Source organism: Ranitomeya variabilis, chromosome 1, assembly GCF_051348905.1.
Source record: "Ranitomeya variabilis isolate aRanVar5 chromosome 1, aRanVar5.hap1, whole genome shotgun sequence".
Taxonomy (NCBI): domain Eukaryota; kingdom Metazoa; phylum Chordata; class Amphibia; order Anura; family Dendrobatidae; genus Ranitomeya; species Ranitomeya variabilis.
The window spans coordinates 1041837718-1041858176 of record NC_135232.1 but is presented as its reverse complement, the minus strand read 5'-3'; the positions used below and the strand labels follow the sequence as shown (position 1 = coordinate 1041858176).

General features: G+C 43.2%; 1 protein-coding gene across 4 annotated transcripts in view; it reads right to left on the bottom strand.

Moving 5' to 3' along the window:
- The window catches only part of SGCZ (sarcoglycan zeta), a 1541618-nt gene that overhangs the window by 132796 nt on the left and 1388363 nt on the right, over positions 1 to 20459 (bottom strand). For all 4 annotated transcript variants that reach the window (XM_077279708.1, XM_077279710.1, XM_077279711.1 and 1 more), the window contains one exon: positions 2282 to 2404. In XM_077279708.1, the coding sequence (XP_077135823.1) occupies positions 2282 to 2404 (123 nt within the window). The remainder of the gene's footprint in view (positions 1 to 2281; positions 2405 to 20459) is intronic.

Below are 20459 nucleotides of genomic sequence, written 5' to 3'. Positions count from 1 at the left end.
TGAAAACCACTGCAGTGAAGGCCTGGCAGAGAATCAAAAAGGAGGAAACACAGCGTCTGGTGATGTTCATGAGTTCAAGACTTCAGGCAGTCATTGCCAAAAAGGGTTTTCAACCAAGTACTGAAAATGAACATTATATTTAAAATTATTGAATCTGTCCAATTACTTTTGGTCCCTTTAAAAACAGGGTGGCACATGTTAAGGAGCTGAAACTCCTAAACCCTTCATCCAATTTTAATGTGGATTCCCTCAAATGAAAGCTGAAAGTCTGAACTTCAACTGCATCTGAATTGTTTTGTTTAAAATTCATCGTGGTAATGTCTATAACCAAAATTAGAAAAATGTTGTCTCTGTCCAAATATATATGGACCTAACTGTATTATCGGTTCTTGTCTAGTAGGAGCACTGTGCTGCCTGCCCTAATACATATTTGTAATATTACTAGTATATATACTTACCCCTTTGGGCTGTAGTTAGGCAGCATTGTATCCCTTGACAACCTAATATATTTTTCAGTATATCAGCTCTACTTTATGTGATGTTTTTTGTTCTCCCATCCACTACTACATAAGTGGCTCCTGGGTCTAACACCTGTGAAATCAGTTGTTCTACTCCGTCTGTGAACTCCTGCTGTTTATAATTTGTTGGCTTTATATGTAACTTTAAATAAATTATGATTCTGATTTTTTGGGGGACTTTTTGTGCTCTCTTTCTTTTGTGTGGAATGCTATCTGAGAGTGTCCTGTGCCACTGTAGCACCCCTACCACGTGGTTTTAGGGAATTATTGAATTAGGAAATGGTGTTCGTTTTGAGGTTTTTGTTTCTGATACCAGATTTATATAGTTTTTTTCTATTTGGTTGCTGTCACATGATAAAAATTGCTTTTTATTGCATCGCCATATTTTGAAAGCTATAATCTTTCCATATTTCCGCTGACAAAGTTCAGTGTCCTGCAGGAAGACCCATGATCCAGAATGGAAACCCAGCTTTCTAACACTGGGCACTACATTGCTACCCAAAATCCTTTGGTAATATTCAGATTTCATGATGCCTTGCACACAGTCAAGGCACATAGTGCCAGAGACAGCAAATCAACCTGAAAACATCTTTGAACCTCAACCATATTTGACTGTAGGTGCTGTATTCTTTTCTTTGGAATCCTAATTCTATTTCCAGCAAGCAGAAGAATAATGTGCTTTGTCAAAAACATCTATCTTAGTCTCATGCCCAAGATGCTTTCAAAGAAGTATTTTGCCTTACTCACGTACATTTTGGCAAACTGCAGTCTAACTTTTTTATGTCTGTGTCAGCAGTGGGGTCCTCATGGGTCTCCTGTCATAGCGTTTAATTTCATTCCAATATCGACACATACAGTTGTGCTCAAACGTTTACATACCCATCAGAATTTTGGACAATAAATGGCTTCACCTAACCACTAACCATGAGTAGAGAAAACATTTTGGTGTTATAATTCAAATTCTCTGAAAAAAAGACCAAGAAAGCTAAAATTCTGATGGGTATGTAAACTTTTGAGCACAACTGTACTTCTTTCTCCACCAGGAATGATCATTCATTTTCAAAATTCTCAATTCACAGGTAAAATTCAGTGAAGACAGATTTTTACATTGCAGATATAGGAGATAACTGATGCTTCTTATAAGATTCTATGAACACAGTAGGAGGGAAGAGTTAGAGGCCAAGGTCCACCCTCTTTCTCAACCATCCCATTTACATAGAAGATAGTTGCTTTTAATAATATTCTCTTTCAGTAATGTATGACTCAGTCTTTACTGAAAACAGTTATTTACCCTGGAATAAGGCATTTTTGTCATTGAATGATCAGTCCTGGTGGAAAAAGCTGCATATTTCTTTGATAAAATAAATTACAAAGTTTATTATTTTCACATGTGTTATTGATTTCAGATATAAAAATTAAAGCAACAGTTTTGCTTTGAATAGCATATTATATAAAATGAGTATGTCTAAATAATCATATTCCATTGAAATTGAGACATCCTATACAGTAGATTTTATCCTTACCAGATGAGATAAAACCTTGAGAATGTTTTATTTTTTATTTTTTTATCCCAATATATTGGCAAGGTCCTTCAATTGTACTTTTTCTGCATTTCTGTATTTAGTTCCCTAGCTCGTCTTTGCTTTATTTGAAATTTACTGTCTATACTTCAAATACTCCTGCTCTGTTGACACAGAAGGTGACTAAATATCAACTGACTATAAATATTCTTACTCTAAATATATTTGTTTGCAAAACCTCACCTGTGACTCTGAGTCTGTCAGCACCAATAGTGATTTCTTCCTCATCAGCTGAGAACAGCATCTTCCCGTCCTCATTTGACTTTACTTCAAATCTTTTACACTGTGCTTCCACAGCATCTGCACCTGCATTGCAAAGAGAATAAAAATGTTTTTAAAGGAAAAAATGTATCAAAGTGAATTTACTAAAGGGCTGTCAAAGTGCTGACTTGATAGATAGTGTGCATTTATCATTACTTAGCAAGGCATGACTTTGCTTGAACATAACTAATATATAAACTGTCTAGATTCAGTTAAAAAAACCACCATGGCAAATTTGATTTTAACCCCTTTATTCTCCAACATGGATTGAACGTTAATGACCAGGCCAATTTTTACAATTCAGACCAGTGTCACTTTATGATGCAATAACTCTGGAATGCTTATGGATCCCACTGATTCTTAGATTGTTTTTTCGAGACATATTGTCCATGATAGTGACACAATTTTTTTAAAATTTGCTTGGACTTGTGAACTTCCTAAAATTGAACCTATTAAATCAATTTCCTCATTTTTAGTACATACATAGTCTACCTTTTTTAAGTGAACAAAGTTCTCTGCTAATTACACTGATGAGCAAAGGGGTAACAATGTTTTGAACTTTTGACTTTCAGACTCCATATCTCACCATCCAGTACTGCTTAAGACTTAAGTCTACCATCATTTTATAGACAACCATTTTGACTATCTCATACATAAATTCGACTTTTTTGGCTATTTAGCATATGATTAGTTATTCAGATTGTTGTCATGTCACTGAATTGTTAGTGTTTTGCTCCTGGTGGTGGAAAAATATTTTTCTTCCTGTATAATACATAGTACAACCTGTTCTCACATTTCCTAATATCTCAGTGTGTTATTTGTTATGATCTGGTGGCCTAGGAGCAGCATGAGACGTACTCTGGAGAAGGTGGTACCTGTACTGACCGCAGACCCTGAACTTAACACCGCAACTAGAAGTAGCCGTGGAATGTGTTGTGAAATTGGATTTTGGGCTCCCCCGGTGGCCACTGGTGGAATTGAACTGGTGTGCATCTTCCCCTCTGTTCACCTGTTTCCATCAGGATGTGGGAGTCGCTATTTAACCTTGCTCCTCTGTCACTTCCATGCCGGTCAACATTGTAATCAGAAGCCTTTCTGTGCATGTTCCTGCTACTAGACAACTCCCAGCTAAGTTGGACTTTTGTCCTCGTTTGTTTTTGCATTTTGTTCCAGTTCACAGCTGTAGTTTCGTTTCTGTGTCTGGAAAGCTCTTGTGATCTGAAATTGCCACTCTGATGTTATGAGTTAATACTAGAGTCTTAAAGTAATTTCAGGATGGTATTTTGATAGGGTTTTCAGCTGACCATGAAAGTGCCCTTTCTGTCTTCCTGCTATCTAGTAAGCGGACCTCAATTTTACTAAACCTATTTTCATACTACGTTTGTCATTTCATCTAAAATCACCGCCAATATATGTGGGGGCCTCTGTCAGCCTATCGGGGAAATTTCTCTAGAGGTGAGCCAGGACTATATTTTCCTCTGCCAGGATTAGTTAGTCCTCCGGCCGGCGCTGGGCGTCTAGGGATAAAAACGTAGGCAACGCTACCTGGCTACTGTTAGTTGTGCGGCAGGTTTAGTTCATGGTCAGTTTAGTTTCCATCCTTCCAAGAGCTAGTACTCATGTTTGCTGGGCTATGTTCTCTTGCCATTGAGAACCATAACAGGAATGTACCTATCACTCCCTAGACATCTCGACACAGCCGGAGGACTAATTACCCCTAGAGATAGAAAAGGGAAAACTATCTTGCCTCAGAGAAAATCCCCAAAGGATAGACAGCCCCCCACAAATATTGACTGTGAGAGGAGAGGGAAATAACATACGCAGACTGAAATCAGAATTTAGCAAAGGAGGCCACTTCTAGCTAAATAGAAAGGATAGGACAGAGTACTATGCGGTCAGTATTAAAACACTAGAAAATATCCACCACAGAAAATACAAAATCTCCACATCTAACTAGAGACATGGAGGGTATGTCTGCATCTCCAACGATACCAGCTTGGCTGAACAAATCCTTATACAGACCAAGCTGGACAAAACAAAACATGGAAAATAACTTGAACGATCAGGCCCACAGCATGTGGACTGCAAAAAAACAAAGCCAGAACTTATCTTCGTTGAAATGAACAGCAAGCCAGAGAGACCAGGCAGGGAAGTGAATCCTCCAGGAAACATTGGACAAGTGGCACTAACTAAAGGGTCAAGCAAGACTAAATAGCCCAGTCAGAATTGCAATAAGTGGACACACCTGATGAATGCTGCGATCCAAAGTCAGCAGCGCTACCACTTATAACCACCGGAGGGAGCCCAAGAGCAGAATTCAGAACAGTACCCCCCCTTGAGGAGGGGTCACCGAACCCTCACCAGAGCCCCCAGGCCGATCAGGACAAGCCAAATGAAAGGCACGAACCAAATCGTCAGCATGAACATCGGACGCAACAACCCAAGAATTATCCTCCTGGCCATAACCCTTCCATTTGACAAGATACTGAAGCCTCCGCCTCGAAAAACGAGAATCCAAAATCTACTCAACCACATACTCCAACTCCCCATCAACCAACACTGGGGCAGGAGGATCAACAGAGAGAACAACAGGCACCACATATTTCCGAAACAAAGATCTATGAAAAACATTATGGATGGAAAAAGAGGCCGTAAGGGCCAAACGAAAAGACACCGGATTGACAATTTCAGAAATCCTATAAGGACCAATAAACCGAGGCTTGAACTTAGGGGAAGAAACCTTCATAGGAACATGACGGGAAGACAACCAGACCAAATCCCCAACCCGAAGCCGGGAACCAACACACCGACGACGGTTAGCAAAACGCTGAGCCTCCTCCTGAGACAACACCAAATTGTCCACAACATGAGCCCAAATCTGCTGCAAGCTGTCAACCACAGAGTCCACCCCAGGACAATCAGAAGGCTCAACCTGCCCTGAAGAAAAACGAGGATGAAAACCAGAATTACAAAAGAAGGGTGAAACCAAGGTAGCAGAACTAGCCCAATTATTAAGGGCAAACTCGGCCAATGGCAAGAAAGCCACCCAATCGTCCTGATCAGCAGCCACAAAGCATCTCAAATAAGTTTCCAAAGTCTGATTAGTTCGCTCGGTTTGGCCATTTGTCTGAGGATGAAACGCGGAAGAAAAAGACAAATCAATGCCCAGCCTAGCACAAAAGGCTCGCCAAAACCTAGAAACAAACTGAGAACTTCTGTCGGACACAATATTCTCCGGAATGCCATGCAAATGAACCACATGCTAAAAAAACAACGGAATCAAATCAGAAGAGGAAGGCAATTTAGGCAAAGGTACCAAATGAACCATCTTAGAAAACCGGTCACAAACCACCCAGATAACCGACATACTCTGGGAAACTGGAAGATCTGAAATAAAATCCATAGAAATATGCGTCCAAGGCCTCTCAGGGACCGGCAAAGGCAAAAGCAACCCACTAGCGCGGGAACAGCAAGGCTTGGCCCGCGCACAAGTCCCACAGGACTGCACAAAAGAACGCACATCCCGTGACAAAGAAGGCCACCAAAAGGACCTACCAACCAAATCTCTGGTACCAAAAATCCCAGGATGGCCAGCCAACACAGAACAATGAACCTCAGAAATCACTTTACTAGTCCATCTGTCAGGAACAAACAGTTTCCCCACTGGACAGCGATCAGGTTTATCAGCCTGAAACTCCTGAAGAGCCTGTCGTAAATCAGGGGAGATGGCAGAAAGAATCACCCCTTCCTTCAGAATGCCGACCGGCTCAAGGACCCCAGGAGAATCAGGCAAATAGCTCCTAGAGAGGGTATCCGCCTTAACATTCTTAGAACCCGGAAGGTACGAGACCACAAAATCAAAACGGGAGAAAAACAGGGACCATCGGGCCTGTCTAGGATTCAGCCATTTGGCAGACTCGAGGTAAATCAGATTCTTATGATCAGTCAAGACCACAATACGGTGCTTGGCCCCCTCAAGCCAATGATGCCACTCCTCAAATGCCCACTTCATAGCCAACAACTCACGATTGCCGACATCATAATTGCGTTCTGCAGGTGAAAAATTTCGAGAAAAGAAGGCACACGGTTTCAACAAGGAACCATCAGAATTCCTCTGAGACAAAACGGCCCCTGCCCCAATCTCAGAAGCGTCAACCTCAACCTGAAATGGAAGGGAGACATCCGGCTGATGCAACACAGGGGCAGAAGTAAATCGGCGTTTAAGCTCCTGAAAGGCAGAAACAGCCGCAGAGGACCAATTCGCCACATCAGCACCCTTCTTCGTCAAATCGGTCAGGGGTTTAACCACACTGGAGAGGTTGGCAATGAAACGGCGATAAGAATTAGCAAAACCCAAAAATTTCTGAAGGCTCTTCACAGAAGTGGGCTGGATCCAATCATGAATGGCCTGAACCTTAACCGGATCCATTTCTATAGATGAGGGAGAAAAAATGAAGCCCAAAAAAGAAACCTTCTGTATTCCAAAGAGGCACTTAGACCCCTTCACGAACAAAGCATTATCACGAAGGATCTGAAATACCATCCTGACTTGTTTCGCATGAGACTCCCAATCATCTGAAAAAAATCAAAATATCATCCAAATATACAATCATGAATTTATCAAGATAATTCCGAAATAAATCATGCATGAAGGACTGAAACACAGATGGGGCATTAGAGAGCCCGAATGGCATCACAAGGTATTCAAAATGGCCTTCGGGCGTATTAAACGCAGTTTTCCATTCGTCACCCTGCTTAATACAAACAAGATTATATGCCCCTCGAAGGTCAATCTTAGTAAACCAACTAGCCCCCTTAATCCTAGCAAACAAATCAGAAAGCAAAGGCAACGGGTATTGGAATTTGACCGTGATCTTATTCAAGAGGCGATAATCAATACAGGGTCTCAAGGAGCCATCCTTCTTGGTAACAAAAAAAAAAACTGCTCCCAATGGTGAAGAAGATGGCCGAATATGCCCCTTCTCCAAAGATTCCTTAACATAACTCCGCATAGCGGCATGTTCTGGCACAGACAGGTTAAAAAGTCGGCCCTTAGGGAACTTACAACCTGGAATCAAGTCGATAGCACAATCACAGTCCCTATGCAGTGGAAGGGAACTGGACTTGGGCTCATCAAATACATCCTGGAAATCTGACAAAAACTCAGGAATTTCAGAAGAGGGGGAGGAGGTAATTGACATCAAAGGAACGTCACCATGAACCCCCTGACAACCCCAACTAGTCACAGACATAGATTTCCAATCTAATACCGGATTATGCACCTGTAACCATGGGAAACCCAGCACAATAGCATCATGCAAATTATGCAACACCAGAAAAAGACAATCTTCCTGATGGGCTGGCGCCATACACATGGTCAGCTGTGTCCAAAACTGAGGTTTATTTTTAGCCAGCGGTGTAGCATCAATGCCCCTCAAAGGAATAGGACTCTGCAAAGGCTGCAAAGGGAACCCACAACGTCTGACAAATTCTAAGTCCATTAAGTTTAAAGCGGCGCCTGAATCCACAAATGCCATGACAGAAAATGACGATAATGAGCAGATCAGGGTCACAGACAACAGAAATTTAGGTTGTACAGTACTGATGGTAACAGAACTAGCGATTCTCTTAGTACGCTTAGGGCAATCAGAAATAACATGAGCAGAATCGCCGCAGTAAAAACACTACCTATTCTGACGTCTGAATCCTTGTCGTTCAGCTCTAGACACAATCCTATCACACTGCATAGGCTCAGGACTCCGCTCGGAAGACAACGCCACAGCGCGCACAACTCTGCGCTCGCGCAAGCGCCGATCAATCTGAATGGCCAGAGACATAGAATCACTCAGACCAGCAGGCGTGGGAAACCCCACCATAACATCTTTAACAGATTCCGAAAGACCTTTTCTGAAAATTGCAGCCAAGGCATCCTCATTCCATCTAGTCAGCACAGACCATTTTCTAAATTTCTGGCAATATAATTCTGCCGCTTCTTGACCCTGAGACAGGGCCAACAAGGTCTTCTCAGCATGATCCACTGAATTAGGTTCATCATACAATAACCCTAGCGCTTGAAAAAAGGTGTCTACATTAAGCAAAGCAGGATTTCCAGCTTCCAGGGAGAACGCCCAATTCTGAGGGTCACCGCGCAGCAGAGAGATGACTATTTTAACCTGCTGGATGGGATCACCAGAGGAACGGGGTTTCAGAGCTAAAAACAGTTTACAGTTATTTTTAAAGCTCAAAAATTTGGACCTGTCCCCAAAAACAAATCAGGAGTTGGAATTCTAGGCTCTAAAACCGGAGTCTGAACGATATAATCGGAAATACCCTGTACTCTAGCAGCAAGCTGGTCCACACGAGAAGCCAATCCCTGAACATCCATACCAGCGCCAAACTCCTGAACCACCCAGAGGTAAAAAGGAAAGAAAAGGCACAACAGACTACAGAAAAAAAAATGGCTCAGCACTTTCCTTTCCTTCTTCTGAGATGCAATTAACTCATTGTTGGCTAGTTGTACTGTTATGATCTGGTGGCCTAGGAGCAGCATGAGACGTACTCTGGAGAAGGTGGTACCTGTACTGACCGCAGACCCTGAACTTAACACCGCAACTAGAAGTAGCCGTGGAATGTACCTATCACTCCCTAGACATCTCGACACAGCCGGAGGACTAATTACCCCTAGAGATAGAAAAGGGAAAACTATCTTGCCTCAGAGAAAATCCCCAAAGGATAGACAGCCCCCCACAAATATTGACTGTGAGAGGAGAGGGAAATAACATATGCAGACTGAAATCAGAATTTAGCAAAGGAGGCCACTTCTAGCTAAATAGAAAGGAAAGGACAGAGTACTATGCGGTCAGTATTAAAACACTAGAAAATATCCACCACAGAAAATACAAAATCTCCACATCTAACTAGAGACATGGAGGGTATATCTGCATCTCCAGAGATACCAGCTTGGCTGAACAAATCCTTATACAGACCAAGCTGGACAAGACAAAACATGGAAAATAACTTGAACGATCAGGCCCACAGCATGTGGACTGCAAAAAAACAAAGCCAGAACTTATCTTTGTTGAAATGAACAGCAAGCCAGAGAGACCAGGCAGGGAAGTGAATCCTCCAGGAAACAATGGACAACTGGCACTAACTAAAACTAAAGTGTCAAGCAAGACTCAATAGCCCAGTCAGAATTGTAATAAGTGGACACACCTGATGAATGCTGCGATCCAAAGACAGCAGCGCTACAACTTATCACCACCGGAGGGAGCCCAAGAGCAGAATTCACAAGAGTTATTAGGTTGATTTCCAAGCAAAAGGTCACTGGTTCGAATTGAGGAGCAGTCATGAAGGTTTCTCAAGAAAAGAGAAACAGCATCATGTAGCTCATTGATATCCATCTCTCCGCCAAGAAAATTGACAAACTACATCGTGTGAGTTCCATAACAGTTTGGAGAATACAAAATAATGTAAATCCATCCATTCAAAAGCAAACATGTGGACGTCTAGGCAAAATATCAACAAGTTAACAAGTCTGATCCTCACAATGTCTACCTTCGTAAAAGTGAGAACATAGACATCCATGCAAGCACCTTATGTCACCTTGAGTTTAAAAAAAAGTATGAAAAGTGAACAGTAGAAGATTGGAAATGGGTGATTTGGAGTGATGAGATGAAAGTCAATAGACTAGGCTTTGGTGGGTTCTGTAAAAACCCTGCCGGCATTACTGCATGGCCTCCCATCCCCCACCTGCCTTACACATTCACTTACTCTCTGCTCTGGGTCATGCTATGTGCTTCATGCCTCCTGCCTGCTCTGTGCATGCTTCCTGGCTGTGTGCATAGTGGGGCAGGGCCGGCAAAATCTGATTCTTATTGAGACTGTGTGCACCTTTCTAAGTTGTCCCCTGCCAATTGCCATGAGGCCTTATGTGATTAAGTCATCCCCACCCATTGGAGGACACCTGTGCAACTTACTTCCTCAGTCAGTGTCTCGCTGCTGAGGTGCCAGGTCCCATCTCCGTTACTTCCATGTCTGCCACCCAGTGGGGCGTCGTACCCTGGCCTGTACTTGAGTTCTGTTTCTCCCATGTCTGCCACCCAGTGGGGCGTTGTACCCTGGCTTGTATCTGTGTTCTGTGATTTCTATGTTTCCACCTCCCTGGGGGCTGCATACTCAGGCTTGTGTCCTTGTTTAGTATTTCTTTCCGTGTCCTTCCTTGTCTGTATTGTGTCTTACTCTGGTATCCTAGATCTTATTCCTGTCCCTAATCTTCTCTTAACTCAGTCTTAATCTATACCTGTTTGTGTCAGGTTCTTCCTTTCTCTGCTGTGCATCCTCCTGCGACTTTGCTCTGCTTTTGGCTCCGCACTCTGCGGCTTTGCTCTGCTCTCGGCTCCACACTCTGCGGCTTTGCTCTGCTCTCAGCTCCGCACTCTATGGCTTAGCTCTGCTCTCAGCTCTGCCCTCTGTGGCTTTGCTCTGCACTCTGTGGCTTTGCTCTGCTCTTGGCTCTGCACTCTGTGGCCTTGCTCTGCTATTGGCTCTGCACTCTGCAGCTTTGCTCTGCTCTCAGCTTTACACTCTGTGGCTCCACTCTGCTCTCACTCTCACTCTGTGGCTCCGCTCCTTTCAGTTCTACCCTGCTCCACTCCTTGAGGTTCTGCCTTGCTCTGCTCCTTGCGGTTCTGCCTTGCTCCGCTCCTTGCGGTTCTGCCTTGTTCCGCTCCTTGCAGTTCTGCCATGCTCTACCTCCGCTCTGCAACTGCCTGAACAGGTTCCTACCTGTTTCCAAATACCTGCCTGTATACTGGTTCCTACCGGCCCTGCCAGTGTACCAGCTCTGTCTGCCTGTCCTGCCAGAGTGCCAGCCGTGCCCGCCTGCCTGCCAGTGTTTCAGCCATGGTCGTCTGCCCGCCAGTGTCTCTGCTGTACCCGTCTGCCTGCCAGTGTCACAGCCGTGCCTGCCTGCCTGTGTTCCGTCCCCGGTGGGATCAGCAGCCACAGCCAGACACCACCCTGGAGTGGTACCTGGTAGCTTCCTGCCGCACAAGCCTGATCTCACCATCAGAGGCTCCAGCGGACACCAAGGAAGCTAATTAGTCACGCCCCTTCCAGGGTAGTCTGGTTTATGGCACAGTGGGAGCACACCCCTGCACGCCAGTGTCAACCAGTCTGGGCACAAGCGAAACAGGTTCAAATAGGTCTGGAAGAAACAAGGGAAAAGGGGGCTCATGGATCTAAAAGAGAAGTAACTGTCAAGTTTGGTGAAGGAAGCCTGATAATATGGGGTTGTTTCACAGCTAAAGGCATTGGATATTTGATCAGGATCGATGATGGTTTTCAATACTGAGCCGTATGTAAGTATGCTGCAAGACAAGTTATTTTGTACACTTAAGTACTATGGGTATGAAAAGGCCAACATAATGTTTCAACAAGACAACAACCCAAAGCATAGGTCGAGATTGGTGAAGAAATCGTTCAATGACAATGAAGTAGAGGTGTTGGATTGGCCCCAAATGTCCCCAGACCTCAACCCAATTGAACACTGGTGGGTAGAGTAGAAGAAAGAGCCCAAGCCAGTAGACCAGTATACACCAACTTTGGGAACATGTAGAATAGACTTAGGATCAGATTTCAGCCTAGAGATGCTTGATTCTGATTGCGAGCATGCCCAGAAAGATTCAGGTAATATTGAAAGCCAAAGGTGAATTTACAAAATACTAGCAAAATAATAATAATTAAAGTTATTTTTTTAGGAGCAAAACAGTAACAATGCAGTGACATGACAGGAATCTGCATAAAATGACGGTAGTCAAAAGTTCAAAACATTGTTACCCTTTTGCTTATCAGTGTAAGTTTATAGCATTTAATTCAAGAGGTGTACAATATTATATTGATCTGCAGATAACATATATTCAATACATTACTCACTCATTTTACTCATTTCAATGATTGTAGTAAATGCAGTGCAGCTAATAATTGATGTCTTGTACAGCAGATGCTCAGACAGAAGATACAGAGGAACATTGTACACAGGATAACACTCCAGAGCCAAATCAAATTAATGAGGCATTTTTATGATTGTGTTAACAAAGCAATATTCTCTAATTTTAACCTCAAATGGAAAGGATTTGTGAATAGATATATACACTATAAATATCTAAAAAAGGTCAAGAAGTAATGAACAGTAACCGTGCTTCAAGCATTGGTTCATTGAAATTATCTATTAGTAAATGCTAATGCAGTCAACTTGCTAAATCCTTTTATTCAGATGAAACAAATGTAATTTAGATGGGCAGCAATTATACATAAGACAACATTTAAGAAGCAATGTAAATTTATAATTTTTAAGGAACTGTCCACTCCTCCAAAACCTCTTTACGACATTTGACATAACTGTACGTCATGATCGGGTAAGGGTTCATGCAAAATAATGTTCATTTATATCAAGGTAGCATGGTGACGGGTTGCAGATGGTAGTCATGCCAAACAGAGATCAAATAATGACCTCTGGATCTGAGAGCTATGGTGGCCTAGTAGATCAGGAGAATGGTCTAAAAGGCATTCTGTCAGTGTAACACTAGTGTATCATTGTATCAGTGTAGTCAGTGTATATTAGTGATCGGATTAATAAAGTTTAAAGTCCCATAAATGGACTAAGTAAAAAACAGTTATATATTTAAAACTAATAACAAAATAAAGAACAAAACAATGACAAAACAATATATCAATAAATACATATTTTTTATGTAAAAATAAACAAAAAAAGTACAAATATTTGATATTGCAGCATCTAGAACAACCTGGCCTATAAAACTGTCACCCTAGTTAACTCCTTTAGTAAACACCATTAAATAATGGCAAAAAACTATGCAATTACATCATACTATTGAATAAAAAGTGGAATAAAACTAAAAAAAGTTGAATGTAAATAATACTGGTATAGATAAAAACTTCATCTTCTCCCTCCAGATGGAAACTTTAAGTTAGCTTAAAGCGCAGGATAGATGTGATCCAAAATGTTATGTTAAATATTCCCAATAAGAGCTTTAACGCAATCCACAAAAAAACAACTCCCCACTCAAGTCTATTATCTGTCAATAGAAATATAGGCAAATAATCTTTAAGAGCATATTAAACTACTTAAGGGTTACAAATCAGAAAAATAAATTTAAGTACTAGTCCAACCACCCATAGTATTAGCATGGACAAAGTCCGGACCAGCTGCAGAATAAATGATAAAGAAAAGAAGAGAAAAAAGAAGACAGTCCTAAAGTCCAAAGGGGTATAATCAACATACAAAAGTCTTTATTAGTAATCAACTAGTAATTAACAACTTTTGATTACTAATAAAGACTTTTGTATATTGATTATACCCCTTTGGACTTTAGGACTGTGTTCTTTTTCTCCTCTTTTCTTTAGCCCCTTCATGACCTTGGGATTTTCCGTTTTTCCGAGTTCGTTTTTCGCTCCCCTCCTTCCCAGAGCCATAACTTTTGTCTTTTTCTGTCAATATGGCCATGTGAGGGCTTATATTTTGCTAAGCAAGTTGTACTTTTGAATTACATCATTGGTTTTAGCATGTCGTGTACTAGAAAACGGGAAAAAAATTCCAAGTGCGGTGAAATTGTAAAAAAAAAGTGCAATCCCACACTTGTTTTTTGTTTGGCTTTTTTACTAGGTTCATTAAGTGCTAAAGCTGACCTGCCATTATGATTCTCCAGGTCATTACAAGTTCATAGACACCAAATATGTCTAGGTTCTCTTTTATCTAAGTGGTGAAAAAAAATTCCAAACTTTGCTAAAAAAAAAAAATTGCGCCATTTTCCAATACCCGTAGCGTCTCCATTTTTCATGATCTGGGGTCGGTTGAGGGCTTATTTTTTGCGTGCTGAGCTGTCATTTTTAATGATACCATTTTGGTGGAGATATGTTCTTTTGATCACTTATTATTGCATTTTAATGCAATGTCGCGGCAATAAAAAAAAACGTGATTCTGGCGTTTCAAATTTTTTTCTCGCTACGCCGTTTAAGGATCAGGTTAATGCTTTTTTTATTGATAGATCGGGCGATTCTGAACGCGGTGATACCAAATATGTGTAGAATTGATTTTTTTAATTGATTTATTTTGAATGGGGCGAAAGGGGGGTGATTTAAACTTTTATATATTTTTTATTTTTTTCACTTTTTTTTTACTTTTTTTTTTAACTTTTGCCATGCTTCAATAGCCTCTATGGGAGGCTAGAAGCAGGCACAACTCGATCGGCTCTGCTACATAGCAGCGATCATCAGATAGCTGCTATGTATCTTAATAACAGGCTTGCTATGAGTGCCGACCACAGGGTGGTGCTCACAGCTAGCCGGGATCAGTAACCATAGAGGTCTCAAGGACCTCTATGGTTACCATTCTGATGCATCGCTGATCCCCGATCATGTGATGGGGGTCAGCGATGCGCCCATTTCCAGCGTTTCACAGCGGCATTTAACTAGTTAATAGCGGCGGGTGAATTGCAATTTCACCCACCGCTATTGCAGGCAAATGTCAGCTGTTCAAAACAGCTGACATGTCCCGGCTTTGATGCGGGCTCACCGCCGGAGCCCTGCATCAAAGCGGGGGATCTGACCTCGGACGTACTATCCCATCCCAGGTCAGAAAGGGGTTAATGGAAATATAGGGTGCTTCCATGTTACTAGTGGCACAAAGGCTCTAGAAAGCACTGTGACTTTCCCCCCAAAAGAAATCCAGCAAAATCTGCACTCTGAAATCCACATGCTCCACATTGTGCCTAAATCACATTTAACATCCATATCTTACGGATTTCTGTAGCAAGGAGAGCCCACTTAATTTCATGAAGTGTGTTTCTTCAAAAGCATTTGCTGGGCTCAATGTATGGGCACTACAATGTACTGTGCACTACAATGAAAGGGCAGTAAAAGGGTAGATTTGCGATTTTCACTTCACAATATCCATTGCTGCTTGTTAGAGATGAGCGAACCTTTCAAGGTTTGGTTCAGTTAGGAATAGTGAGCGTCCCAATGTTCGCCGGGCATATAAAGTGAATTCAATGGGAAGCAAAGCCGAACGCATAGAAAACACCTTCAGATGGGCCAAAAAGCTTCCCAAACAGCTTAAATTAAGGGAGCCAACCACAGACAACAGAGAGGGGATCATTATCCTCATCTCATGACTGTTTCACCCCTATCACCTCTTCATCCTCATCCTCCTCCATTTGTTCCTTGGATCCTGCACCTTCACTAATAGAGCTGTTCCACAGACGCGACGCAGGACTGTGTCGGCTTCCTCCACTACGCCACCAATGCTTGCCCCTTGCCTGCACATATGACAGAGACGGACGTTATTCCTCCATCTACTGGCAGCATACCTTATTACACAGGGAGGTCACCTCTACAACTATTTGCCAGAATGTGTCTGGTCTCCTGCATATATAAGTGACACAGCACTATACCTTTATGTTCCTTCTGGGACACTGCAGAATATACAGGATGGACACAGCCTGAAATTTATAGTGTACTGTATCCGCAGGACAGCCACAAGTCTCGTTCCAGCCGCAGATACGGCTCTAGTGCATGGGCTTACGTTCTCTAGCACTCCAGCTAGGTTATGCTTCTTCATCACTTTATCTCACTCACCAAACGTAAAGGGTCCTTTCTTTGTATGCAACAGAGTTCTAACAGGCGATTTTGTGAACAAGGCCACGGGTTGGCCGAAACGTCAACTCGCCAAGTACTTCTTTCCACTGATTCAAATTTAATAAACTTGTTGATTAATGCATTTGAAAACCATACGAGTGCAGTGATTTTTCGGACTTTTTCACTAATAGTTTGTCTGGCACCATGAGCCCCCTTTGATTCCGTGTGATGTGTGAGGTTGCCAGTTGTAAGGACGCCATCAGACTCGCACCATTATTGCACATGGCCTTCCTTGGCTTCAGGTTCAGTGTAGACAGTCATTGCTCAAATTCAGCCTGGATAGCTGTCCAAAACTCTTGAGTTCTGTGACTGCAATCTCCAAGACATATTAATTTAAACACTGCCTGGTTGTGAGCACTGGCTGCAATGTACAGAGGTGGGGGGATTCTCTCTGCACTGTTGGAGCGCTTGTCTCATTAAGGGAGAGGCTGATGGTGCAGCTGCTAGCACTAGAGGAGGGGAGAAGGCAGAAGTTTGTCCCACAAGCCTTGGGGATTCCAAGACTTGTGGAGCAGCCCCATGCCTGCCTACCCCTCAGCCACCAGAGTCACCCAGTGCCCGGTTAGCAAGATGTAAAACCCCTGGGCATGTTTGCTCATCCAGTTGTCAGTGGTGAAATGCTCCCTGACATGCATAGATTTTTTCAAGGAATATGTGATGTTGTCTGCGACCTGCTGATGTAGTGAAGGCACAGCTTTCTTAGAGACTATGACAGCCATCAACTTTCTGAAACCATCTGTATAAACCAAGCAAAAAGGCAGCATTTCCATGGCCAACAGATTGGACATGGTGAAGTTCAAGCTCTTAGCTTTGACATGTGTAGGAGGAAACATTTTTTTAAAAGACCACAAATGCAGGACTGTCATGGTTCCCAATGGCAAGGGAACGTAAGAAACATATAAGTAACGAACGAGCTCTCGGGTAATGGAAACTCGAGTTGACCGTGAGCTAAATCTACCACACAACTAACAGTAGCCAGGGAGCATACCTACGGCTTCCTATATGCCACGCGCCAGCCGGAGGACTAACTACGCCTGGTAGAGGAAGAAACAGACCTGGCTTACCTCTAGGGAAATACCCCAAAAAGATGATAGCAGCCCCCCACATGTAATAACGGTGAATTAAGAGGAAAAGACATACACAGTATGAAAGTAGATTTAGCAAAGAGAGGTCCACTTACTAGATAGCATAAGGATACAAAAGAGGACTTCACGGTCAACTGAAAACCCTTTCAAAAACCATCCTGAAATTACTTTAAGACTCCTGTGTCAACTCATGACACAGGAGTGGCAATTTCAGCCCGCAAGAGCTTCCAGCTACAGAGAATTACAAAAACTGCAAACTGGACAAAAGGTACAAAACAAAAGGACAAAGTCCACTTAGCTGATCAGCAGACTAGTAGCAGGAACATGCAACCGAAGGCTCTGGTTACAATGATGACCGGCAAGGAAATGACTGGAGAGCAAGGCTAAATAGGAAACTCCCGAACACTGATGGAAGCAGGTGAACAGAAGCAGCAAAGTGCAAACAAGTCACCAGTACCACCAGCAACCACCAGGGGAGCCCAAAAATCGGATACACAACAGTACCCTCCCCTTAAGGAGGGGGCACCGAACCCTCACAAGAACCGCCAGGGCGATCTGGATGAGCCCTATGAAAGGCACGAACCAAATCCGAGGCATGAACATCAGAGGCAGTTACCCAAGAATTATCTTCCTGACCATAGCCTTTCCATTTAACCAGATATTGAAGTCTCCATCTGGAAATACGGGAGTCCAAGATCTTCTCTACGACGTACTCCAATTCACCCTCCACCAGCACAGGAGCAGGAGGTTCAGTAGAAGGAACCACCGGTACCTCATATCTCCGCAACAACGACCGATGGAACACATTATGGATAGCGAAAGATGCCGGGAGGTCCAAACGAAAGGAAACAGGGTTAAGAATCTCCAAAATCCTATAAGGACCGATGAACCGAGGCTTAAATTTGGGAGAAGAAACCCTCATAGGGACAAAACGGGAAGACAACCACACCAAGTCCCCAACGCGAAGGTGGGGACCAACACGACGACGACGGTTAGCAAACTGCTGAGTCCTCTCCTGGGACAATTCCAAATTATCCACCACTTGTCCCCAAATCCGATGCAACCGATCCACCACCGCATCCACTCCAGGACAATCCGAAGATTCAACCTGACCAGATGAAAAACGCGGATGAAACCCTGAATTGCAAAAGAAAGGAGAAACCAAAGTGGCAGAACTAGCCCGATTATTAAGAGCAAACTCCGCCAACGGCAGAAAGGCAACCCAATCATCCTGATCCGCAGACACAAAACACCTCAAATAAGTCTCCAAAGTTTGATTAGTTCGCTCCGTCTGGCCATTGGTCTGAGGATGGAATGCAGACGAAAAGGACAAATCAATGCCCAACCTGGCACAGACTGCCCGCCAAAATCTAGACACGAACTGGGTACCCCTGTCAGAAACGATGTTTTCCGGAATACCATGCAAGCGAACCACATTTTGAAAAAACAGAGGGACCAACTCAGATGAGGAAGGCAACTTAGGCAATGGCACCAAATGAACCATTTTAGAAAAACGGTCACACACCACCCAGATGACAGACATCTTCTGAGAAACAGGGAGATCCGAGATAAAGTCCATAGAGATGTGCGTCCAAGGCCTCTTCGGAATAGGCAAGGGCAACAACAACCCACTAGCCCTAGAACAACAAGGCTTGGCCCGAGCACACACATCGCAAGACTGCACAAAAACACGCACATCTCAAGACAGGGAAGGCCACCAGAAGGATCTAGCCACCAAATCTCTGGTGCCAAAAATTCCCGGATGACCTGCCAGAGTAGAAGAATGAACTTCCGAGATGACTCTAGTGGTCCACTCGTCAGGAACAAACAGTCTACCAGACGGACAACGATCAGGTCTATCCGCCTGAAATTCTTGCAAAGCACGTCGCAAATCTGGAGAGACAGCAGACAAAACCACTCCATCCTTAAGGACACAAGCAGGTTCAGAATTCCCAGGAGAGTCAGGCTCAAAACTCCTAGAAAGAGCATCTGCTTTCACATTCCTAGAACCCGGTAAGTACGAGACCACAAAATTAAACCGGGAAAAGAACAACGACCAACGTGCCTGTCTAGGATTCAGGCGCCTGGCAGACTCCAAATAAATTAAATTCTTGTGATCAGTCAAAACTACCACCTGATGTCTGGCACCCTCAAGCCAATGACGCCACTCCTCAAATGCCCACTTCATGGCCAAAAGCTCCCGATTACCAACATCATAGTTTCGCTCGGCGGCCGAAAATTTTCGCGAAAAGAACGCACAAGGTCTCATCACTGAGCAGTCGGAACTTTTCTGCGACAAAACCGCCCCCGCTCCGATCTCGGAAGCATCGACCTCAACCTGAAAGGGAAGAGAAACATCAGGCTGGCGCAACACAGGGGCAGACAAAAAGCGGCGCTTAAGCTCCCGAAAGGCCTCCACGGCAGCAGGGGACCAATTGGCAACATCAGCACCCTTTTTAGTCAAATCCGTCAGAGGTTTAGCAACGCCAGAAAAACCAGCTATAAATCGACGATAAAAATTAGCAAAGCCCAAGAATTTCTGGAGACTCTTCAGAGAAGTAGGCTGCGTCCAGTCGTAAATAGCCCGAACCTTGACAGGGTCCATCTCAATAGAAGAAGGGGAAAAAATATACCCCAAAAATGAAATTTTTTGAACCCCAAAAACACACTTTGAACCCTTTACACACAAAGAATTCTCCCGCAAAACCTGAAAAACCCTCCTGACCTGCTGAACATGAGACTCCCAGTCATCAGAAAAAATCAAAATATCATCCAAGTACACAATCATAAATTTATCCAAATATTCACGGAAAATATCATGCATTAAGGACTGAAAGACAGAAGGTGCATTAGAAAGGCCGAAAGGCATTACCAAATACTCAAAATGGCCCTCAGGCGTATTAAATGCGGTCTTCCACTCATCCCCCTGCTTAATTCGCACCAAATTATACGCCCCACGAAGATCAATCTTAGAGAACCACTTAGCCCCCCTTATGCGAGCAAACAAATCAGTCAGCAAAGGCAACGGATACTGATATTTGACTGTAATTTTATTCAGGAGACGATAATCAATACAAGGCCTCAGAGAGCCATCCTTTTTAGAGACAAAGAAAAAACCGGCTCCTAAAGGTGATGAAGAAGGACGAATATGTCCCTTTTCCAGGGACTCCTTAATATACTCGTGCATAGCAGCATGTTCAGGTACAGATAGGTTAAACAAATGACCCTTTGGAAATTTACTGCCAGGAATCAGATCTATGGCGCAATCACAATCCCTGTGAGGAGGGAGTGAACCAATC